This window comes from Cupressus sempervirens, chromosome 3, assembly GCF_028749045.1.
Source record: "Cupressus sempervirens isolate cs-2001-9-10 chromosome 3, ASM2874904v1, whole genome shotgun sequence".
In the NCBI taxonomy this organism is placed as follows: Eukaryota; Viridiplantae; Streptophyta; class Pinopsida; order Cupressales; family Cupressaceae; genus Cupressus; species Cupressus sempervirens.
The window spans coordinates 838,121,723-838,148,354 of record NC_143120.1 but is presented as its reverse complement, the minus strand read 5'-3'; the positions used below and the strand labels follow the sequence as shown (position 1 = coordinate 838,148,354).

At 31.2% G+C, this 26,632-nt stretch overlaps 1 protein-coding gene across 1 annotated transcript; it reads left to right on the top strand.

The window, feature by feature from the left end:
- Positions 1-3,563: 3,563 nt before the first annotated feature.
- Positions 3,564-10,031, top strand: LOC149569391 (cytochrome P450 720B2-like). The gene is made up of 9 exons (XM_089822111.1): positions 3,564-3,923; positions 4,298-4,625; positions 7,565-7,714; positions 7,806-8,042; positions 8,994-9,077; positions 9,187-9,265; positions 9,367-9,488; positions 9,600-9,718; positions 9,843-10,031. Exons 1-9 carry the CDS (start codon positions 3,691-3,693, stop codon positions 9,928-9,930), a joined length of 1,440 nt encoding a protein of 479 aa, XP_089678237.1. The 5' UTR covers positions 3,564-3,690; the 3' UTR covers positions 9,931-10,031.
- The last annotated feature ends 16,601 nt before the right edge of the window (positions 10,032-26,632 follow it).

Genomic DNA, 26,632 nt, shown 5'->3' with positions numbered 1-26,632 from the left:
TCTAATTAAAGAAACACAATAATGTTCTCCTAGGCCTATACTATATTAGAGTAACACATGTCGTGATATTCTTTTTCTCTTGATATACATACATGCATATTGCTATATAACTTCCCCAATATGAAATAGCCATTAAAATGCGTGGTCACAATCTCCATCACAATGTAGAGATCACAGACCCAACCCATCACAAATCCATGCTCTAGCAAGACTAGCATCATCCTACCACTTATCATTGATTCCAAGTATAATGATAATGGTAGTATCCCCTATCCACTATTGGTCTCCACTCTCACTCATATAAAGAACCCTATGCATCCTCCTTTTGAATGTCCAGTCCATGTAGTAATCTATATGCTCTTGTTGGTCATCTATAATAATACTATGAATAGGTACAATAAGATCCTTCAAAAATCTAATAAAGTGATAGTCACCTCTCTAGTTAGTATATGGAAAGACAATGCATCCACATGCCATCTCTCTAAGATTTATTCCATCATGTCATTGTGTACATTTATTTGAGGCCATTTGTGCCTCCTATCTAACCTAATGACCATTGTTAATGCCTAGAACTCCTCTAAATAGGGTTTGCAACTTTGTAGTCACTAGGTAGGGCTCATACAACCTAATTAAAGGAATAATGACTTGCATCCACCACCTTGATTTAGCTTGTAATTGTCATGAAATATGGAAGCCATGATGAATGCAAGACAACTCTAATATGATAATCTATGAAGGTACATAGTCTTAATCATCATTATCAAATATCTATTTTGGTGCCATTAAATATTCACTAACTATACTTAACTTAAGATAACTCATACATAGTAGTTTACATTTAAAATACTTAAGGAATTTCCACCTTTATTTTCACATGGTGTAGTATAAATCCCACTTTAGGTGGTGATAGTTGTTATCAAATTGCTCTTTATGAGTCATCTATGCCTTTAATGTACGTATTACACTAACGTCCATCACTCTTGTACATAATTGATTGCATAATGGAGGATGGGTGACTTTTTGTGCACATTTGATTCCATCCATTGTGGGCGGTAACCTATTAATTCCTTATCATGTTCTCTTATTATGTTGCATTATTAAGAATTAACTCCTAAATTGTACTTATAAAAAAAAAATTATCTATTACAATTAAATAGAATAGTTTATATCCCTCTTGTAATATTCATTGGCCTCTATATCTTGAGTGGTTCATTGCTAAATAAAAATTATTACATGGTATCATACCCATTGGAGCATCTTGAGTAATCATTTTAGGGAGATCTTTCTTCATTAGAAAGAGGGCCTATTTTTAGATTTGGAGAGAAACATTTTTTGGGAGAATCTTAGGCTAAATTTTACATCAAAATTGCATCTAATATGCCATTAAAATAATAATTATCTATAAAGTTTCCCATATTTAATGAAAGTTAATTTTGAGGAAATTTGTTTTAGCAAGTGGGTCATATGATGTGTGTCAATCACTTGTGTTGTTATTACATTGTATGTTATGTAATATTATTGTAGGTCCTCTCTATGTCCTTTATAGGACCAATTCTACTAAAATTATTTTTTGGTGGTCAACTAGTTGGGTTTACCTCTTGTACCTCATTCTAGATGACCTTACTAGCATTTGGAATTGACTTAGACGATACCAAATTTATTGTAAAATATTTGGAGTGTGTGTGTAATATGAAAGATAAAAATTTGAGGAAGTAGTAGTGTGTGGTGAGAGTTGTGGAACCAAATCAATAATCATTTCTTAAGATGTTATGCCAAAAGAATGTACTTTCTAAGGAGAATGTTGTAAGAAATATGATAAAGGCTTATATTTTTCTATTTTTAAAGAACATTATTTATCTATCTTAAATGAGAGAGTGGAAATTAATCCCTATGATAAAGTTTTATGGTGGCATTTGATACTTCAAAATTTAGGAATGTTGCATTCTATATGGGGCTATTGTTATCTTTTATTTTAACCTTAGTCATCTTCTTTTAACTCTAACTAATTCTATTGATAATATGTCAATTTAGGTTATATTGTCTTGTTTTATCTCTAGTTTTTGTCCACTTGTGATATTTCAAAGCCATTGGAAAATGTATAGAGGTTTCTTTCTTATGGTTCACACAACTATGTTGAACTATTGTCATAACTCATTTTTCTATATACTAGTGGACACTAGCTTCTTGAATGCTCTTCCTAGGGAAATTAAATTGTGAGTAAATGACTAGTCTTGGACCAAATCTATAGAATATTATGGTATCCTTATTCATTGTATGCATTACTTTTCTATTAAGAATTTTTCTTTAGATTCTTCACATGTTATCCATAAGAATACCTTCTCTACTTGGTAGTTGAATTACCCCGACCACCTTACTATATTAAATCCCAAGAGCTTCAACTCCAAACTAGGGGATTTGACTCATTTCACATGATCATGTAGCATTTCTAATTCTTAGGATTGTTTTTGTTGGGTTTAGTGAGGCTCATATGTACCCCTTAGTTCTTGTTTGAGTGCTTTTCTTATTTTTAAATCTTAGTTCCCTCATATGTTGCACTCTAATTTAGCAAAATATCATATTATTACTCTATATTTATAATATTGGGCATTCTTCTCTGCATTGATTTCACAAGATCTTGTTATCTATGGTGCCTTCACCCTTCTTCTTGGTACAAGGACTTAGAGAAAATAAATACCATCATTTGAAAAAAAAAATTGATTTATACTCTTTAATAAAAATTTAAAAAAAAGACTTTATGATATGCATTGTTAATAAATACCAACACAAAAAAAAATTATGAAGGATTTTAAATCATCCAAAATTCTTCTTTGCTACCTAGTAAAGTCTATGATGATATATATTTGACAAAGAGCCAAAGAAATTGAGTGGTAACTACTATACCAATAGGTATATGATATAGCTTCTACAAGAATCAAAGAGACTACGTGGTAGATATTATTCCAGTAAGTATATGAGAATGTCTCTTCAACAAGAGCTAACATGAATGAAAAAGTCTTAAACACACACACACACACAAAATCAAATGGATGCATTTAATATATGTATACATCTATCTAAAAACAATCAAATAATTAAAAGCATTGGACTATGTTTTAGATAGATGTGTTTATGTCAAAGTTTTGAAAAAAAATCAAACTAAAATATATATGTTTATTTAAAATAACATCATCATTTTGAAAATGTTGATAAAAACATAACTAATAAAATGGTTGGTAGTTGAGAAAATATTTGAAGTCTTTTAGTTGGAGAAAAAAGCTAAGAAAAATGGTTGGTAGTTGAGAAAATATTTAAAGTCTTTTAGTTGGAAAAAAAAGCTAAGAAACATTATGATATTGCTATTAAGATTCAACTATGTAATTTTCTAGATCAATTTAAGAAATATTACATATTGCTACTAAAATTCAACTATGTAGTTTTCAAGTCAAACTTGCCGATTTATCTTTTGTAAATAATAATTCAAAAAATATCTTTGGCCACGTGATATTAACTATACTAAAAAATGTTTAGACCTTAATAAATGAGACAATAAAGAAAGTCCCATTACCTTAATCAAATCTTCTCGACGAATTAATCAACTCCTCAATGGAAAAAATATATCATTCTTTGCCCATTCGTTAAATTTTCATTATATAACAACCGCGTGCTCTGATTCAATACTTCTACCGAAGAATGGAGCAAGTGCTGATTATGGGCAGGCATTTATCTTGGGAGCAATGGCTTCTGACGGGAGTGATTCTCACTGTGACGCTTCTTGTGTGGAAAACACTGTGGCGTTCAAGAGGAAGTGCCCAAAATCTGCCGCGAGGATCTACTGGATGGCCGCTCATTGGAGAATCCATCAGTTTCTATCGCGGCCTGCGATCCACTGAGCCACGAAAACTCATCCAAGATCATGAGAAAAAGTACTAAATTCATCCTCTATTCCCAATTCAATCTTATATCCAATTCAATTTGCTTGTATTGTAGATGTTATGCGTATAAAAATTAAGCTTTCTTGATCTTGACCCAATTCAGCAGTTTGATTACTGAGCAGTCTCGGATTCCTCTGTTCTTCATGTACCCAACTCAATCTGTTTGTATTATAGATGTTATGCGTATAAAAATTAAGTTCTCCTGATTTTTACCCAATTCAGCAGTTCCATTACTGAGCATTCTTAGATTCTTGTGTTCTTCATGGCACCTGTTTTTTTTGTTTTTTTTGTGTTTTGATGTAATACGGTTTATTAAGATTTGGGTACTTTTTATTTTTGGGTATTGAAGATCATTTTCAATTCAGGTATGGACCAGTTTTTAGAATTAATCTGTTCGGAAGATCGCGGATGGTTGTATCGGTTGATCCGGAGTTCAATAGATATGTTTTGCAAAATGAGGGCAGATATTTTGAAGCCAATTATCCACAATCTTTCAGAGATCTAGTTGGAAAATATGGTTTACTCACTGTTCATGGCGATCTTCAAAAGAGGCTCCATGCGGTTACTGCCAATTTGTTGAAACAGGACAATCTCGTCTCAGACTTCATGGATGATATTCAAAGTGCCCTGCTTGCAGATATGCAGGAATGGCGGCAGAAGGGCGTCATCCGTCTTCAAGATGAATGTAATAAGGTATGTTGAAGATATGATTTCTATTTATTTGTTTTTTAAGAAATTATGTAGGGACCAAAATGTATGTTGAAGATATGATTTCTATTTATTTGTTTTTTAAGAAATTATGTAGGGACCAAAATGTATCTTATCAATGTATTGTTAGTTTATCTTTGATGTTGTGATATCCCTATCAAATATCCTCTACCTATATTTAGCAATTTCTATTCCTTTTCACACACAACATACCAATTTTATTAGAATAATATTATTGAAGGCTTGGATCAGATAAATTCTATTTTTTTGGTAAATGGATTATGAACAGAATTTTCTTTCATGGTTCTTTTTTTAGGAGCCCTTTTGAACCAAATGATTATTAATATAAATATAAAGTTTTGCTATATATATATATATATATATATATAACTTTTTTTCTTTTTTCTTTTTTTTCTTTTTTTCTTTTTTTAAAATGTTGTGATATTGCTATTAGGATTTAGTGTTGTGTTTTATAAATAATTTATTAGAAAGTCTCTTAAGTTCATCAATTGATAAGTAGGAGGTATTTTCTATAGCAAGTCAAATTGTGATATGCTATTGGGGTTTAATTGTGTAGTTTTTGAGTCAAACTCATTGACTCATGTTTCATGAGTAGTGATGGACATGAATTCACCTCTCATGATAATCTTCCTAGGAGGTCACCCGTCCTAGTACTAGTCCAACTAGAGCACGCCTAATGACAGAGTTTCCTCCACCGTTAAACCCACTCTAATTGTAATGTCATTTGTAAAACCTTCGCCTAATTTTGTGCCTTATGAACCATTCAGTAGAAAGCCCCTTAAGCTCATCAACTGATAAGTAAGAGAGATGGATTCGTCCTTCACCTAATTTTGTGCCTTATGAACCATTCGGTAGAAAGCCCCTTAAGCTCATCAACTGATAAGTAAGAGAGATGGATTCGTCCTTCACCTAATTTTGTGCCTTATGAACCATTCGGTAGAAAGCCCCTTAAGCTCATCAACTGATAAGTAAGAGAGATGGATTCGTCCTTCACCTAATTTTGTGCCTTATGAACCATTCAGTAGAAAGCCACTTAAGCTCATCAATTGATAAGTAAGAGAGATGGATTCGTTTGAATCACTACTCATGATGATTATTATTTGGAAATGATAAATTAAGAATTTGGTTGGCTGATCAATTACCCTTCGAGACATTTTAGCTTTGAATAATTTTGAAATAGCAATAGTTAGTTATGATCATTAAAAAATAAAAAGTTAAGAAATATTAATTATAATAATATAAATAAATAATTTATTTTATAATTTAATAGATATTATCTCTGGTAGCTTTTTCAAATAAAATTATTGAAAATAAAAAGTTTAGAAAGTGAGAGAAGTAGTAGACTCAACAAGGTAAAAGAGGAAAGAGTGAGAAAGAGAGAATAAGGGGGACTGTCAAGTGGTAAAGAAAGGGCAAGGACATAGAGCCGAAAGAAATACATAAAAAAAAAAAAGAGAGAACGTAAAAAAGAACAACAAACTATATTAAAAATAAAAAGTAAATCAAATTATATATATATATATATATATATATATATAGTAACATTGCCTTGGGGGATGGGGGGACAAGTTTCCAGAACAAGGGGATAGAGGGGCCTTAATTTGGGGACGATGGGGGTATAGTGGCAGGGAGAGGAGGGGTTGTATATACTATAGATATGGTACTTAAAATGCTAGTTATGAAAAGATGTATTGCATTATAAGATATAAAGATATAAAAGAGTAAATATTTGAACACTGAATTGAATTGGATCATCAAACATTGAACATAAATTATCAAATCAACAAATAGTCAACATTGGGACATCCCTCATCCTTGGCAGAGGTGGTGAAATTTGGTGGAGTTATTAGGGATGAGGGAACGAAGTCCCTAGATGTCCCCATCTCTGGGACGTGGGGGGGTGTGTCCCCTTGTTACTATGATACACACATGCGCACACACATACACACATTCATTTTTTTTTTTTTTTTTTAAATTCTCTCTTTGACCTTTCTATTTTTATTTTTCATGTGCTCCTTTTGGCACTTTTGTCCTTTCAATGCCACTTGGCGTTCCCCTCTCTCTCATTTCTCTCTCTCGACTCTTTTACATGGTTGAGTCTGGTACTTCTCTTACTTTTTTATCTTGTGGATTGTGGGAATCTTCTTGTTCTTAAAAAAGATCCCATATAAGATTGCATATTTATACAAATTTTATAGTGTGCTTATTTTTTATTATAAAAAATGCTATAACTATTGACCAAATATTATAACTTCTCAATAAAATACAAAAGACAATCACAAAATGAGGCAAAAAAATATGATTCTTATACCATCATTTGTGATAAAATATTCAAAATATATTATTCTTTCTGACATATAAAATGATAATTGAAATTTTTTTTAATTTTTTTTAAAATGCGCCTGGTAAACTTTTTAACGTGACCGGTAGCACTGGCGCGACACACCCACCAGTACCACCAACGCTTTGACCTGGAGCTATGAACCAATGAGGCCACAAACGAGGGACCTCATCCCCATGAGATTTGAACCTGGATGGCAAGGATAACAACGCAACAACTTACATACATTTAATAAATATTAAATATTAAATACTTATACTTCACGAAAATGAAATTTTCTTATATTTGAATTTTGGTCTATTTATTTATTTTTTATATACTATAATTTTAAGTAAGATTTCATTTGGGCTCTTCCTAATTCTTAAGCATTTATATGATTTTGTTAATTTGTAGTTATATAATATATTATTATTTATGAGTTACTATAATTAGTAATTAATTCTACTTTATCTTTGTAAATACTTTTATAGTTTCTCATGTATTTTCTTCAAATTTACAATTATATAAATTATTTTATTATTAGAACTTGTTTGACATTAATAATCTCTTCTTAAATATATAGGTTCTTCTCAAAATAATGGGCAAAAAGTTGTTGGACTTATCTCCTTCTAAAGGGACAGAAGAAATCTTCAAGGCTTTTGAGGCATATGTGGCGGCTATTATTGCTATCCCAATCAAATTCCCGGGATCTACTTATGCAAAAGGAATTGAGGTGTCTAGCTTATTTCATTGATGTTTGTTTGATGAATAGAAATGTATTTAGATATAATATTGATGTTATTGTTGGGTTTTGATGAATGCAGGGAAGAGAAACAATCAAAAGAAAGATTGAAGAATGTATAGAGGAAAGGAAACAAAATCCTCAAGTGATTCGTAACGATTTCTTAACCAAACTTTTGAAAGAAGAATCATGGTCAAATGAAATTATTGTTGATCTTTTATTATTTATAATGTTTGCTGGTTATGAGACTTCTTCCACAAGTATGGCGTTTGCAATAAAATTTCTTACAGACAATCCACAAGCATTGGAGGAACTAAGGGTGAGTAACACTTCTAGTTAAAGATTAAACTATAGAAACTAATACTTGGTAGGCCTAAGAATAATTAGTGTACTAAGATGGGTTGTAACATTAAAAAAAGAGCTTAAATAGATACGGCGTGCAGTTTTTTCTTTAGTTGATGAGCTAAAGGATCCCTATATGAATGGCTCATAAGACATAACACTTGTTGAAGGTTTTGAAAATGGGGTAGCAAGATAAGTGACTTTAACCTTGGAGAACACTATGTGGTTAAGTATACTTGATTTGGAGTTGCAATGGGATGGGTGAGGTCCCATGAAGGTCCAATGCTTAACCTCTATAAGAATCACCAAGATGCAATGAGTGCTAAGTGTTCCATTCATTATCATGAGAGATGGGTTCTTGTGAGCAACTAGTCATGAAACATGGGTCAAAGAGTTGACTCAAAAACTACAAAAGTTGATTCCTGATAGCAACATCGCAAAATAAAATATATTACATTTAACATGATAATTTTTTTATTCTAATATTTATTTTGAGATGGGAATTATTTTGATGTATCTAAGTTTTCCAAAAAGTATTAAAAATAATTTTTAGAAAATAGGCATGCATTGGATGCTAGTTTAGATGGTAAATATAGGGCACACAACTTATGTCTTAGAATTCAATATAATAGACTACTCCTAATCATTTTGATCATTTTTTATAGAAAATAGACCATTATGAAAGATCTTACATGTCTTAGAATTCAATGTACCTAGAATATAAAATGTATGCTTTTTTCACTCTAATATAATTTTGATCATATTTTCATGAAAATATGTCGTTATGAAAGATTGTACATGTCTTAGAATTTAGTGCACCTAAACTATAAATTATGTACTCTTCTCACTCCTATAATTTTGATCATATTTTCATTCTCATGAAATAGGTCATGTTGTAAGATACCTAATTCAAGTTTGCATTGTACAGGTTGAACATGACTCTTTATTGAAGGAGAAGGGGAATAGAAAGTTGACATGGGATGACTATCAAGCAATGAAATTCACTCATTGTGTGAGTAAATAATTCAATATTCTTTCTTATGTTCTTATTTTTTCATAACATTTTGTTTTCTTAGACAAGTAAAGTTGCTTCAATGTATATAATTTGGTTTTCTCTGTAGGTGATAAAAGAAACTCTTCGACTGGGTAATGCTGGATTAGGGGTTTATAGAGAAGCTAAAAATGATATCAAATTTAAAGGTACCTTTTAAGACAATCTTAATCTAATTTTGATATTTCTTCAATTGCAATTTGAAACATTTAATATTATACGATTATAAATTATTTGAGTGCAAATGTAGATATTTTCATTCCCAGAGGTTGGACAGTGTTTGTCCTCCTAGTTGGCACACATTTGGATGCGAAATACTATCCTGAACCTCTCATTTTCAATCCATGGCGTTGGCAAAATGAATCTCCCCTAGTACGTCAAGGAGTCAATCTCATTTGTTTAATTATGAATTTTTGAAAATTATAGATAGTATTATATATTGTATAATGTTAATTTGGTTTAAAATGTTTGATTAATTTGTAGGTTTTGTCTGAGAATCCATGGTTTATGCCATTTGGGAGAGGTGCTCGATTATGTCCAGGGTTCCATTTGGCTAGATTTGAAATTGCTTTATTCCTACATATCTTTGTCACTAAATTTAGGTGAAGTTATTTATTCTTTTTAAAAATACACGTGGTATATGAACATTATTGAGAAAAGCCATCTTCTTTAAAGTAAAATTCGAAGGAATGACTAACTTTGAGTTGTGATGGTATGTGCATGTAGGTGGGAACAAGTTGAAGATGATCGAATTTGTTACTTTCCAGCCCCTGCCTTAGTAAAACACCTTCCAATTCGTTTATATGATCATTAATTATGTGATTATAAGTGGATGACATTAAGACATAAGATTTAAATTTTTGTTAGATATAAATATATAAAATAATAAATTATAATGTTGATTATAGACACCAATTATAATATTTGTAATCGCATGCAATGGTCGTGCTCTAGTTGAAATCATGGTTTTAACTAGGTTTCTAGGTTTATTTTATTTAACCACCAAAAAATGTTTACATTTCTACTAAGCACGAAGAATTGCAATGAATATTAACTTTTAGATATGGTCCTTTATTTTATATTTTGAGGAAAATTGAGTCGTATATCAATAAGTGATTTTATTAATTATAATTAGGCTAATAAAATTGAAAATACAGAAAAATTCTAGTTAGAGCATTCCTCTATATATAGTAAAGAAAATTCAAGAAAGAAATATTTATTACTTTCATCCTAAGTATGAAAATATTAGAATAAACAACTAATATAATTATTTTATTATATGATATTAATTGAAAAAACGTATCATTTTTTTTTTAAAAAATTATTGTAAAATATCAAGCTCTATTAATCTTTTTAAATAATTTATATAACATGTTTTTTTCCTTTTTGAAACATCTGCACATTCTAATCTTCATAAAGAATGAGAAATGATATTGAACCAAGTTGTGACTTCATATAGAGATTAATATTAAACTTGGATTTTATTATCTAGGAGACCTAGAAGACATGGCATTATTTTTAATTTTATTTAGTGTTACACATATTACATATCTATTAGATGTTACGTTCTATTGAGTTTCTTTTCAATAATTTCTTATTCTTACACAATCTAATATTTATAAAGATTGAGAAACGATAATTAACTAAGTTGTGACTTGATAAAGAGATTAAATCATCAAGATTATGTTTTAATTTCTACAAGGAATGCAATATTGAGTGTTATTTTTATTTTGTATTACATAGATACTAAGATCTATTAAACTTTACATATAATATAATTATTATTTTTGAAACATCTACACATTATAATTTCTATAAATGTTGAGAAATGATAATGAAAGTGGTTTATTTATTTTTTAAAGATTAATGTTTTCACTCTGATTTTATTATTATGGGGAGAATGAAGATAATTGCATCTATATTGATGTGTTTGACAATATGGTGCCAATTTGTATATGGAGCTAATAAAAAATCCATTTGGTTAAATTTAGAAGTAAGATTTTTTATTGCAACTTAGTTCTAAAGTAATAATGATGTATTGTGTAGGGATTGTCTAACTAATTAGAATTAAGATAAAAGTTTTTTGTAAATCTCTTCATATAGACCCCTCTTTCACATGCATAAATTGATGGTATAGTTCATGGGATTAGGATATATTGCCCCTAGTTGTTTTCCTTCATGTCAAAGACAGAAAACATTATATAATACATGTATTTAGTTGGTGTGCTATCATTTGATATGGTACTCAATTGATATGTGTAGATTCAGTGTGATAGTGCATTTGATTTGCCTTTAGTGATCATATGTGTGAGAGTGCATTATACAAATTGATGACATTTTCTCAATGATGGTCATTTGATTCATAGGATATAATACATTTTGTAGAAAATAGCATATTATCAAATATTGTTATTTACACTTATCCTTAATAGTTAACATTTTATTGGGCTCTATTTTATTCATGTGGTTATTTCTTTGTCATCTTATTATTTGATACATGTTGATACTACATCCAATTAGAATTAAATGTCCAATTCATTATGTTACTAGCAAGGGGCTTAATATCGTACCAATGATTCCATTGAAAATCCATTAAGATCTTGTCATTTATATAATACACAAGATATAGATATTCGATATATACAATATAAACTTATATCTTGTAATAATGTATCATTGCAAGATCAAGATTCACTTGCATTTAATTTGCATCTATATGGAATTTTCAATTATATAAGAGTTGATAGAATGGTTTGTTATAGTGATAGTGTGGTTGGAGTATTTATCAACATTACAATAATATTTGATATAACACTTTGCCATGAAATAACACTCCTTTTAATGCAACACTAATTGTAGTATATAGAAATCTCATGGTATAGTTTGATGGTCACCATTTTGTAATTAAAAGATTATGTTTGAAATTATTATGAATTTTAAAATATAATATTTTTATGGATGCTTTAATGTCTACATCACTATAGTATTTTTTGTTTTTTACATTGGAAATCCTATCATTGCGCAATGTCTCCTTTATAGAAGAGGTCAAAATCATGGAACCTATTACTAATACACATTAGTGGGTGATTTAATGGAAATATTATCCACATAGACTTCCTTTTAAAGAGATATTAAGACACTTTTCTTTTGGTTTGAATTTAATCATGAGAAACTTTTTGTTAGAATGATTTAGAATAATTGGGAGAGGGGGGTGAATTAGTTATCCTTAGGTCCAAATGTACCAATTTAACTTTTAATAGCTTAAAGAGATCTCATTAAACATCTCTTTCCATATAGTATATCATAAGAAAATAAAATTTTCATGCAACTACTTAACTGTCTGTTTCATATATGTGTCGTATACCAGTAAAATAAAGAACTGTAAGAATAACATGCATAAAACAACATCTACACATGTAAATAACACTTTGACACAAGGATTTAATGTGGAAACCTAGTTTGGGAAAAATTTCCAAATAACATGCTACTAATTTTTTATTCTTTTGTCATCCCTTTCAAGTATTTAATCACCCTATTAGGAGTGGCCTGGTTAGAGGAGTTTTAATCATTCCATTAGAATTTCACCTTGATTACAGAATTTACAAAATGATTGTTAGGTCAACCTTAATTAAATAATTTTGATTGTCATAATGGTTAGAATGTAACAAAAGGTTTGATCTGTAAAACATACAACTCACTTTGCAAATTCAGATCTCCATTAGCTCATCTACTAGTTCATTGACTAGCCTCCATCATCATCTCCATCACTGATCCACTTGGCATCCCTTCAAGAAATCATAACTCGCTAATCTCTTCACACTTCTCCTATGTTGCTATGCTCCTCACAACTTCTCCTTAAGATCACCAATCAACAATGAACCAACCTTACAAAATATATCTTATCCCTCCTTAAATAGGTAATTCCAATCTTTTGTCACTTAAACATCACCATAGATCTTAGGGTTAGGTCATATTCACGGAATCCTTCCATCATTTTGTTCTCCTTCATCTTTCTTGATACTTCTAGAAACTTATGATCAATTTTTTTCCTTTGATCATATAACAAAATCTCTTTGTGCATTAAATACTCTAGCTCGTCAATTCTTATCATCCACATTCTTTGAGTCATCCAAAAAATCAACTATGTTGGCCTCAAACTTGATTCTTTCACAAACTATAACTTTTGTTCTCACTCAGAAATCACTATTTCCTTATGCTCACTCATCACTATGTAGCTCAACATTCACTACTCTATTTTGCTCATCATTCACTAGCTAGCTCAGTCATTACTATGCTCGATCGCTACTAACCTTCATTTATCAACTTTCTCAGCAATAACTATTTCTTAGCTTGAACTACTTGGTCGGCTTTGTCTTAAGTTCATTATTATTCTATTCTAGCTCCTTCATTGATTGACCAACACTGATAATCGATCATGCTTAGAGTTTAACTCAACTCTTGTCATTTCACTTATACATCAATTTCAGTTTTATTCTTTACTCCATGTATTAATTAAACAATACATTATCTTGTCAATGACTAACTTATTAAGTGCCCATTGTAATTGCATAAGACTTAAATTCATATTACTCATGAACATCACTAGCTCACCTTGCTATCTCTTCTTTTCAAATCCTCTTTATCAATCAATAGATATGACACTCTACATTGTTAGTTAATATCTATCATGTGGTTTTAAACTTTGTCTTACCATTAGATTTGACATCAATCACAACATAACGATTGTTCCAATTGTAGTTTCCAATAATATCCTTCTTTGGTATTGATGGGAACACCTCTAGTTACCATGCAATCCAAAATCTTCATATAGTCATCTCCCTCTTTGTTTGTTCTCTCTTTCTTAGTTTCATTCTGATTCTCATTCAATGCATTCTTTGGATGCGCCCTTTAACATAATTTGTAGTAGTATCAACTATATGATTCTCCCTCTATCATTTTAGCCCATACTATGTCTCTATCATATCTTCCTCTTGAAAGTAATCACTTCATATAGATTTTCCCTCTGAATAGTAACTACACATCTCCCTCAATATATGAATGGTAACTACCACACATCACCCTCTTTGATAACAACAATGCCAAAGACATCAACCATTCACATGCATCTCATCTTTTTGCTCTTCGCATACATAACATCTTCATGTCACTATTCTGAATAATATAGAGATGTCATTTCAAAACTCCTTATAGCTTTGTTTGTTCATAGTTCAGTGTCTTTCTTTTCACACCTTTAGGTAGTGCCTAAAGTGTGAGCTCCTACATCAATCTTGCAAAGTATTTTGTTCATAACAATTGATGCAATGCACCATCTCTTCTCAATTTTCTTCAAGTAGGGGAATGAACCCTAACTTACCTCTTAGATACTCAAAATCATCCTTAGGTAATACCTTTGTGAATATGTCAGTTTTCTTCTCTTTTGTGTTCACATACTCCAATCTCACTTCTTTGTCTTATACCAACTCTCTCAAGTAATGATACTTGATATCAATATGTTTAGTCATTGTGTGCATCACAAGGTTCTTTGATATGTTTTTAGTAGTTGTGTTATCACAATAAATAAAAGTCCAAGTTCAATGATCTCTTCCTTCATACCTTTTAACAATTCCTTGATCTACACTGTGTTTGAACAATTTAGTGTTGCAACAATATACTCAACCTCTGAGCTATAGATTGTGAAAGACAGTTTTGCTCCTTCATTGTCCATGAAATCAATCTCTTTATTAGAAAGAAAGATCCTCCACTCATACTTTTTCTGTCATCAACATTTCCTTCCTAGATAGCATCTGTGTACACCTTCAACTCAAACTTTTCAATCTTCTTTTACCATATTCCATATTCTTATGTTATTTTTCAAGTATCTCAGTATCCTCTTTATTGTATCCTCCAAATTTCCATTTGGAAATGCAGATTTGACATCCATTTGATACACTTTGAACCCTTTATAAGAAAAATATGCAAGAAGAGTTCTCACTCCTTCCAACCTTATAACTAGGAAAAAAAATTCACCATAGTCAACTCCTTGTGCACATCCCTTAAAAATTAGTCTTGCCTTGTTCCTTGTGACCTCACCTTTCTCATTTAGGTTGTTTCTGAAAACCCACTTAGTTTCAAACATGTTCTTATCCTTTGGTCTAGGTACCAATGTCAATATCTTGTTTTTCTCAATTTCCCCATTCATTTCCTTGATCTAGTCTTCATTTTCCAAAGCATCTTTGACTGATTTAGGTTCAAACTCACACACTAAGCATGTATCATTCTTTAGTCTTCTTCTTGTCATGACTCCTAAATATTTGTCTCCAAATATTTGATCTAGTACATGATGTTTTCTTACATACTTTCCCAAAATAGGTTCAGGTTTTATTTCTTCTTGTTATTGTTTACTTGATTCAGCAGGCTTTTCTTCTTCAATTATCTCTTGATACAACTTAGGTTCCTCTATCTAATGGTCAAAAGTGTCTATCTATGACTCAAATACTATAGCTTGATGCTCAACAGCCTGTTGATGCTCAATAAAACTCTTATGTTGATCCTCAATAGTGTCTGGTTGTTGATGCTTGACATCTTTTCTAGTTCAAGTAACGTACTAGGTTCATTGTCATAGATATAGACAAAATCTATGTAGTCTTTAGATTCTTTCTTACATTCTTCTTCATTCTTTTCTGAAAATTCATCAACTCTAACATTTGCACTTTCCACAATCTTGTTAGTGTTAGAATTCAAACACTTATAAGCTTTTCTTTTAGTGGAATAACCTAGAAATATTCCTTCATCACTTTTTGCATCAAGTTTACCTTTTCTTTCATTTTTCAATATGTAATACTTGTGTCTAAAAACTTTGAAATAGTTCACATTAGGTGCATATCCATACCAAATTTCAAAAGGTGTTTTTTTTGTACCTTTCTTCACTTGTACTCAGTTCACAGTATAAACTATACTACTTATAGCTTCTGATAGGCCAAACACTAGGGCAAATAATAATAAACAATTAGCAATTTTATGATGAAGTTCAGTTGGTCTATATGTGTCAAACCGAGAGCATAAGCTTGTGAAAGGTGTCCGAGTAGTATACCATCAAGGGATGATAATTTTGAAATGATGGATTATGAATCCAGCTAAAACACACAAAATTGAATCTATGGAAAACTAAAGAAATCTCAGCAACAAGAACTGTCACTTCTTGGCAATAGGAACATTAGAAATGGAAATAACTCAACAAAACTAATCTGTAATAAACATAACTACAACTCTTAAGAAATTATCAACTCATAATCTATTTCATATGAAATATGATTATATAATCAAATAACGATATTAAACACATAAACTAATATATTGCAGTTAAATCCATACTATGTAATGCTAAGCTAATTAACATACAAATGAAAACTAATTTTAATGCACTCCAAACATAACTAATAGAAAATAATCACCGAGTAACTTTAGAGTGGGCCCTTCCTCCTTAGCTAACTGGTGAATAAAAATAATAGTTTTGCACCTCCAAAATCATGCAAATATGAAATGTATATTTCAAAATAATAATAACAGTCTATGTACAATGATGTGTGTTCTATAGGACTATACCTATATCCCTACTTCTATCTCCTGTTGCTTATATAGATGCAGCTTATAATAATTTAGAGCAGAATAGAGATAATGAAAACCAAACAATACCAAATGTAGAAGAATATTTACAGGTTGTAGGCAGTTGTAGTGGAGAATAGGAAATAAAAATTTTGGTTCCTACCATGTATGAAGTCCTCCATTTTAATCACCATACAAATAATACCAGAAATCAAATATGTGCCAAGAGTAGACAATGGTTTGTTATCATTATTTTGTTTGACATCTCTTGCTCTCTCATCCTGATGATGGATCACGTAGTGTGATTTGAAACGTTGATGGTAAAAATTGTCACACAATCTAATCCAGAAACTGATGCACAAAGCCAGTATCGTTGTCGGCATCTATTATGGATTTTAAATGGTTTTGCAAGAATCATATTAATGCAATTTGTTTTCACATGAGACTTGGAAATGGTGAGTTCACCTCCTTAGTAGCAATAACTGCTTAGTTTCCTGTAGCATGAGTTTGGTTATTTTTGTTACATCTCTAAAATGAGTTTGTCTATTTTAATCATCATACAAATATTATATGTGGAGATTCTGCCATTAAGGTATTACGCTATTCATGGTTGGCTTGATAATATTGCTTACAATATAGTTGGTGGAGAGGGAGATATGGAGTCCATAAAAGAATATTAGGCTCACGTATTATGTGAGAAGTCATTTTTTCATAATGACATCTACCAAGAAATGGTATAATTTAGTGGCACATATCAAGAAGGTTCCATATTGCATTGTATCCTCCAATGATTAGAAAATAGTGAATGGTAGAGAGTGTTATTGGTTCTTATTCAACAAGTAACAAGAAGAAAGTGTGAAATAGGTGACAGGAACATCTACACCCATTAGTGAACATGTTGCAATAATAAAGATTAGTAAAAGAAATCAATTAATGTAATTTCCATATTTTAATCCTAAAAAAATATTAAATACTACTTATTTATATTAAACCATATGCAACATAAAATGGTAATAATGAGATGGAATGGAATGGAAATGTAATAGGAAAGTGAGTAGGAAAGTGCATGAAATGGATTAAAATATGGAATTAAATAGGTTATAATTGGCTCTCATCAGCTTCTCTCCAATATTTCTATGAAACATTCTTCTCCATCATTAAAGTTCTTGCACAATCCATAATTGATCTATTCCTTCTTTTAGCTATACCATTTTTGGTGGATCCCTAGGTGTACTCATCTGTCTCGTGATTCATTTTTCATTGTAAAATATGTTGAACTCATCTAATATGAATTCACCTCCTCTATTTGATCTCAAACACTTCAAACTCTTTACTATTTCTTTTTCAACTCTAGCCAAATATCACTTAAACATTTGATATTCATGAGATTTTTCTTTAAGAAACATCACAATCATCATTCTAGAAAAGTAATCTACAAAAAAATGAAATATTTTCACCATAATAGCTTTGCACTCCAATAGGACCACATAAATCAATATAAACCAACTCCAAAATATCATCAAAATAATAAGTCTTTCTCTTTTGTGATTTTACCCATTTGACACTATTTTCACATCAACTTATCAAGTTTTCTTAATCTTGGTAACCCTCTAACTCTTTTCATATTACTAATTCTTACCAAATTATCAAAGTTCACATGACATAGCCTCTTATGCCATAACCAAACATCTTCACATTGTAAAAATAGAAAAGTATCTTCAGATAGGTCTAGATAGAACAAATTACCTCTTGCTTTCTCTCCACTTCCAATTAGTTCACCAGTAACATCATAGATCTTTGCCTCTTTTTTTTGGAAATCAACTCTATAGCCTGAAGTAATTAACTGGGCCACACTCAAAAAGCTATATTTCAAACCATCAACCCAATATGCATTATCACACCTAATATTATCATTCAATATAACTGATCCTTTACTTTTCATATAACATGGTGCATCATTTCAAAACTTAACACTACTTCCATTATAGTATTCTAGCCTCTCAAGCATACTCGTATCACCAGTCATATGATGTGAGCAACCATTAGATAATTATCCATCTATCATTCTTACTCACATGTGAAATGAGTGTAGTTTTCTCATCTTCGTCAGAATCATCTTTCATTGCAACATGAATATTTTCTTCATCATGATCATCTAAATTAATATTAGAACCATCTTATTCATAATTGTAGCAAGATTTCTTACCTTTATCTTTGTAGCCTTTGTTACCTTGGTTTTCTCAATTATCTCTCATTCCTCTGTACTTGATTTCTTTCATTTCCTCTTTCTCATCTCTGTCAAGACATCTGGAAACAATATGACCAACTTTGTCACATGTAAAAATAATAATAGGGAGTTTTTCTTTGTGTTTTCCTTTTCCTTTAGGTAATCTTCTGGCCGATAATGTGTCAATCTCATCAAGATCATCATCAGATCCATTATCTATTTCTACATACTTTCTCTTCTTATTTTTCTTAGATCCATTAAGGGTTATTTGTGCCTTAAATGAAAATTCAACACTAGTAGGGGAATAATTACCAAAATTTAATAGTTCAAATGTAGTGATTCTACCAATTAGACTATCCAAGATCATATCATTACCAACTGTACATCTTAGTTCTTGAATTGAAAATAATCTAATTGCATAGATGGGAAGTAAATTCCTTAATACATTACTTATCATAGCCTCATCAAATATGTCTCCTCCATCTCATCTGATAGCATTCATCAACTCTTTGATTTGGCCACAACAATGTGCAACAATTTCACCTTCTTTCATTCTCATGTCATCAAATTTTCCTCTCAATCTTTATGCTTTAGCTCTCAACAAATTTTAATTTCCTCCAAGGATTTTTTCCAAATTATGTCAAATTTTCTTTAAGTAATTCAAACCTTCACATTATCAAATTCATCATAACTTAGGGCTTTTGCAAATTCAATCATCATTTTATTGTGCTCCTGCTTCTCTTTCATTTGTTCAACTATGATAGGTCTTGGTACCTCAATGTATTCATTTTTTAGGTAGTGTGATGTGGAATATCCAATACCAAATAAGTGCAATCTCATTAGTCTTTGTGATGCTTGGAAGTTCTCCTTTTTCAGCTAGGGTATCTCTCTTTTGTGCATCTTGATCTTTAGCTATAAGTCTCTTCAAACTTTCCTTACAAGTACTTATGCTCTAATGCAAATTGTTAGAATGATTTAGAATAACTGAGAGAGGGGTCTATCAATTATTCTTAGGTCTAGATGTAACAATTCAACTTTTGATAGCTTTAAACAATCTCATTAAACATCTCTATCCATATATCGTATCATCAGAAAATCAACTTTTCATGCAATTACTTAACTCTTTGTTTCCTATATGTGTCGACTGCCAGTAAAATAAATAACTATAAAAATAACATGCATAAAAAAATATCCACACATGTAAAGATTAATTTGACACCAGGATTTAATAAGGAAACCCAATTTGGGAAAAACCACCAAGTAACATGCTACCAATTAGGAGTAGCCTAGTTAGAGGACTTTGGATCATTCCATTAGAATGTCACCTTGATCAAAGGATTTACAAATTGACTGTTTAGTCAACCTTGATTAAAGGATTTTGACTTTCATAATGATTAGAATGTAACAATAGGTTTGATGTGTAAAACATACAACTCACGTTACAAATTTAGATCTCCATTCACTTATCTATTGGTTCATTGACTAGCCTCCATTATCATCTCCATCACTCATTTTATTGGTATCCGTTCAAGTAATCATCACTCACTAATCACTTCACACTTCTCGTCTACTGCTCTGCTCCTCACAACTTTTCCTTAAGATCGCCAATAAACAATGAACTAGCATTAGAAAATATCTCTTATGCCTTCTTAAATATTTAATTTTGATCTTTTTCCACTTAAACATCATCATAAATCTTAGGGTTAGATTAGATTCATCAAATTCTTCCATCATTTTGTTCTCCTTCATCCTTCTTGGTGCTTTTTAGAAACTTATGATCAAATCATTTCCTTTGATCATATAAAATACTCTCTTTGTGCATTAAATACCCAACTCATCAATACTTATCATCCACGTTCTTTGACTCATCCAAAAAATCAACCGTGTTGGCCTCAAACTTGATTCTTTCACAAATTTTACCTTTTTTTGTCACTTAGAAATCACTATGTTCTTCTTCTTGTTGATCACTGTGTAGCTCGACATTCTCTTCTTTTTTTTCAGCATTCACTAGCTCACTCAATCACTACTAACATTCCTTCATCAACTTTCTTAGCAATAACTATTTCTCGACTTGAATTGTTTATTCAACTTATGCTTAATTTACTCAATCTTCTATTCCATTTCCTTCATTGATTGACCAACACTGACACTCAAACATGCTTAGAGTTTAACTCAACTCTTGTCATTTCACTTATACATCAATTTAAAATATCTTCTTCACTCTATGCATTTGTTAAACAACACATTATCTTGTTAGTGACTAACTTATCAAGTGCCCATTATAATTCTATAATACTTAACTTCACATCACTCATCAATATCACTAACTTTCCTTTCTTCTCTTCTTTTCAAATCCTCTCCATCAATCAATAGATATGGTGCTCTACATTGTTAGTAAATGTCTCTCCACTAGTTTGATACTCTATCTTACCATTAGGTTTGACATCAATGACAACATAACAATTGTTCCAATTGTAGTTTCCAACACTTTTTATTAATTTATATTGAATGGGAATAAACCCCATAAAATTCATCTTAAGTTTTTATGTGGGATTTCATATTTTATTAGTGTTATTTGTGCATCATTTTTTAAATAGTTTGTTTATGGAAAAAGCATCCTATCACAAACCTTGGGCAATATGAGCTTACGGAATGACAAAATAGTTCAATGTGAATATTTTTTTGTAGTTATTCAATCTCAATATTTCAATTTAAAAATTGGTCTAATTGTATTATTTAGTCCTTATCTTTAAAAAAAATGATAGTTATTAGGTAATCTTTGTAATGTCCCACTGGGGAACCACTGGAACCAAAGGGTAAAGTGTCCACTTAATAAATAAAATTTGAAATGTAAATGAAAAAAACATAAACAATATGTAATCAAGTGCATCACTCAACCAAATCATATACAATTAAAAAAATGTCAAAGATGACATCACGAATATTACATGCTCACACACAACCATAAGTATTAACATCACTTCTAAAGGTTCCCAAGAAACCTACAACATGGGTATAAGTGGAATAATGCATTCAAGTCATTACATAATATTTTGAATCATATCCACTAACTCATGGATCAATAAAATACCATTTTCAGTGGTAGCTCATAGAGGAGACTGATAGGGAGTCTCCCATACTAAGTTCCTTTGAACTCCTCACTAAGGCTACACCTAGACCTTTTAGATTTTTCTCTCTCTTTAGGTCTATTTCCTTAGTAAATCCTATTCATTTTCCCATACAAACTAGAGTATCTCTACTTATTCTACCTGCATCTACTTCTTTGAATTCATTGAGATAGTTTCACTCTACAACTATCTTGGCCACTCACCACCATCTTGCAAGAGATTTTGGCTTCTAGACTAGCTATTCCAATCACCTTTGATTCCATTTTGTAAGAGCTTAACAAGTTCCTCTTACCAATCTCCAAATTCACTAGTTTTAGGTCTTGTAGCCCTATTAGGCTAAATTAGCCCTCCTAATTAGGTTTTGGCCCAATAATTTAAAAACTTACCAAAAGAGCCAACAAGCTAACCACCAATTTATTTCCAAATTTGGGTCAAAGTACAAAGGAACTAGGATATCTTCAATTTTTTAGTGGGTTAATCCTCCAAATTTATTCAATTGAGTTGTACTTCACACATAGAGATTATTTTTTCTCCATTCAACACTTCCATGCCACTAGATTGCATTTACCAATCTAGCATTGCATTTTTCACCTAGCTATTACGTTGTTCACCTAGCCAAGTCACTGCTAGACTTGCTTATGGAAAGGTATAAAAATTATCAAAGTCCATTTTTTGAATCTCTAAAAGGGGAAAAAGAAATATTATTGAGTCTACAAGCTGATATCAAAAGGCCATAAAAATTCCTATGATGAGGATTCAAGCTAGACTCATTTTATTGCACACAACTCTATACAGGCTTGAAAATTGGTAGATAGCAAAATCATATAACCTAGCTATGTTGTACAATTGCTCACACAAAAACATCAGAACAAATAAAAACATTTATTCTATCTGTCTACTATGAAAATTTTGAAGTTTCAATTCATGCAATATGAGTTGTGCCACTTGCAAAGGTGCCAATGATAGTTTTATCAGAAGATATACCCTATTCATTATTAATTCCACACCAAAAACTCAACACACCATTTACAATGAGTTTTGGAGAGGCTTAAATATTTTTTTATCACATGTTTCCAAGTTTATCTGGTTAGGTAATTGTTCCTCCACAAGATGCAACTTCTATACAAAAAATTTCATGCAACCTTGCAAAACTACAAATATTGTCATGATAATTTTAGCAAAATTTCCTTCCCTTATACAAAATTGACTCCAACTTGTAAAAAATGGCTTAGAACCATCTCTAGAACATTTCTAACATAATTTCAACCTATTCTAAGAATTTTTGGGCCATTACACCTATTGTGCCCAATTTTTCCTACATACCAACATTTTGGCTACATGTTGACAACCTTTTGCCCAAGTTGCATCACTCACATATTCACCTCTAAAATTACTCAAAACCATATATTGGACCTTCCTATGGTACTTATTTCAATTATGACCTAGATAAGGTCATTACAAACCAAAATTTATTTGTGTTAGGCACTAAACCATAGGTGCTCCTGCACCATTCTCCCCCTATAAGAAGATAGTTAGGTTACATCAGGTGATAGTAATGCAACATCAATCTAAAACTTCTCAAAATAATTTTCAGCAATCTAGGTAGCCTTTTCTTCAGGTAGGTTCTTACATTTATTTATATGTTCCATACATGTACCATTCCTAGTCTTTTTCTTCACCCTTGAATCAAGGAAATTTTTTCTTGTGGTGTTATTTTGCGAGGAAAATGAATGTTAGTCACTACCTCTGCAACTTCAAAAACTTACTTATATTTCTCTATAATAGGACCCTTATACTTGACCAATTATTACACATTGAAAATGGGGGTAAGTTCCAATTCTTCTAGTAAATCTATCTTATAGGCATTTATACCATACTTGGCGAGTTTCTTGGAAGGGATTTGTTGGCTCCTGAATTAATAGTTTTTGAATAACCTAGTGATAAAAACACATACACCTAGTTTAATGTACCTATTCAAATACTAGGGCCAACTATAAGGCTATTTACTCTCTTCTTCTTCAGGCTCTGCAAGACGTAGGTAGGTGGACCTCAAATTCTTTATATGGTATCAGTATCAAAGCATATAACTAAATCTATAAAAACAGATAAAAACCCCTGAATCTTCTAGTTTTATGCAAACAATCATGGATATGAAATAGCTAATGACATAACCTACGAATGTGATAAACTAAGTGAGGGAAAATTATTTTCAACTCCTCAACATGAAAGGGAAAATACTTTGATTAAAGATTTGGATATCAGCATAACCCAGGTATGCAACAACAAGAACATGCAATCTCCAAGCTGATCAGTTCCTTATCCATCGAGCATAAACTAAGTTAGAAACATACACATTGATACCCAAAATATACTCATATAATTAGATATCTAATTTATCTATTCACTTTGAAAATAGACATTTATCTTTCAATGAAATTCATACTTATTAGATCCTCCTATGATCTGTGTAATTTTGTCAATGCATATCAAGCAATGTACTCGAGTCCTTGACCCAACAGAAAGATACACAATGGCATACATCTTCAAAAAACAAACTACAAATGGACAATAATCACTTTGGGCATATATCGTAGAAAACTACAAACCCACAAAAAGGAGACAAATTCCAAAATGAAGCTTTATATTAAGTTCCTTGAAATCAACACATCAAATGTCTACAGAGACTTAGAGAATACATAATGGACAACTATATTAACTAGATGCTTACAAGAAACTACATTGTTGTTCATAACAAAGAAATATTGAGAATGATATCACAATCATAAAACTAGAACCAACTATGGTATCACAATAGTTGAAAGGATTTTTCAACAAAAACTGGATCCAATGAAGTGATCACACAACAGTGAAAAATGTCAAAAATTGGAACCCTTACGATGAGAAAAGAAAAGAGATATATAGACAGGAAGAGATGCTTGGATATGATCTAATCTTGCCAAGTGTCCCTTGAAAACTCTTCCTTCTTCTACTATAGAATTGATCTTCTGTCTCATCTACCAGCAATCAAATCTCATTACAACTATTATAGAATGTTTGCAATATCTTCCATAAAGTAATGGGAAAACCCCCTTCTTGATGGGATATCAAATACATACCCAATATTATACAGATGTTTCAATCTGATCTTGTTTGTCCTCTACTACCCTCAATCGTCAAACTAAACTACCTCTGCTAACAAAAATTTATCCTCTACATCTACTTCTCTTAAAGTATTCAATTCTTTCTTGATGGTCACCAGTGAATCTGATCCTATTCAAATCTGATCATAACCTGATTGTTTCCCATCTAAAAACATCAAATCTACATTATTGTTGAGAATGCCCCAAAATCACAAAACTACCTGAAGCTTCTTTCATTCAAGACCTATGCAAAATCTGATTATAGAAATGCAAAATTTAGGTTCTCCCAATTCGGCAGTATATTATACTGTATATTTATAATAGAAATCGTGACCCTAAAGCTGGTTTGAAAAACCAAGCCCTGGGCCATGAACTAACATTAAAATTGAAAAAATTGAAAAACTATATTGTCAAAACTATATAATATCATCAAATTCATTTAAATTTTCAACTTCAACCTCAGATGTGCACTCATTTTGAAAATATATTACTTTAAATATTATAGAATTTGCATTCTACCTGTCCTCTAGTCACAAGTGTCACTTGTCCATTTGTCATTCATTGAATTGCCCAGGCGGGACCCACATCACTTATGCAACATTTGAATTTTTTTAATCTTCCCCTCCCAAATCATATCATCTCATCATTAAATTTTCAAACATGTGATCTCACGATTTCTCCTCTCCTATAGAATTTGCATTCTACCTGTCCTCCTATCATAAGTGTCACTCGTTCATTTGTCATTCATTGAATTGCCCAAGCGAGACCTACATCACTTATGCAACATTTGAATTTTTTAATCTTCCCCTCCCCGATTGTATCATCTCATCATTAAATTTTCAAACATATGATCTCATGATTTCTCCTCTCCTATAGAATTTGCATTCTACTTGTCCTCCTATCACAAGTGTCACTTGTCCATTTGTCATTCATTGAATTTCCCAGGCAGGACCTACATCACTTATGCAACATTTGAATTTTTTTAATCTTCCCCTCCCCAATCATATCATCTCATCATTAAATTTTCAAACATATGATCTCACAATTTCTCCTCTCCCGTAGAATTTGCATTCTACCTGTCCTCTTGTCACAGGTGTCACTTGTCCATTTATCATTCATTGAATTGCCCATGCAAGACCTACATCACTTATGCAACATTTAAAATTTGTTAATCTTCCCCTCCCGAATTGTATCATCTCATCATTAAATTTTCAAACATATGATCTCATGATTTCTCCTCTCTCATAGAATTTGCATTCTACCAATCCTCTTGTCACAGGTGAATTGTCCAAGCAGAACTCAAGTCACTTATACAACATTTAAAATTTTGTAGTCTTCCCCTCATCATCTCATCATTAAAGTTTCAAACATATGATCTCACCATTTCTCCTCTCCCATAACATCTTAACCTCCCATTTC

Bases quoted from the DNA above. Each gene is read 5' to 3' on its own strand.
- LOC149569391 (XM_089822111.1), top strand. From the start codon at position 3,691: ATGGAGCAAGTGCTGATTATGGGCAGGCATTTATCTTGGGAGCAATGG. The intron at 7,715-7,805 runs GTGTCTAGCTTA...TGATGAATGCAG, and splicing joins CTTATGCAAAAGGAATTGAG to GGAAGAGAAACAATCAAAAG. The intron at 9,719-9,842 runs GTGAAGTTATTT...ATGTGCATGTAG, and splicing joins ATCTTTGTCACTAAATTTAG to GTGGGAACAAGTTGAAGATG.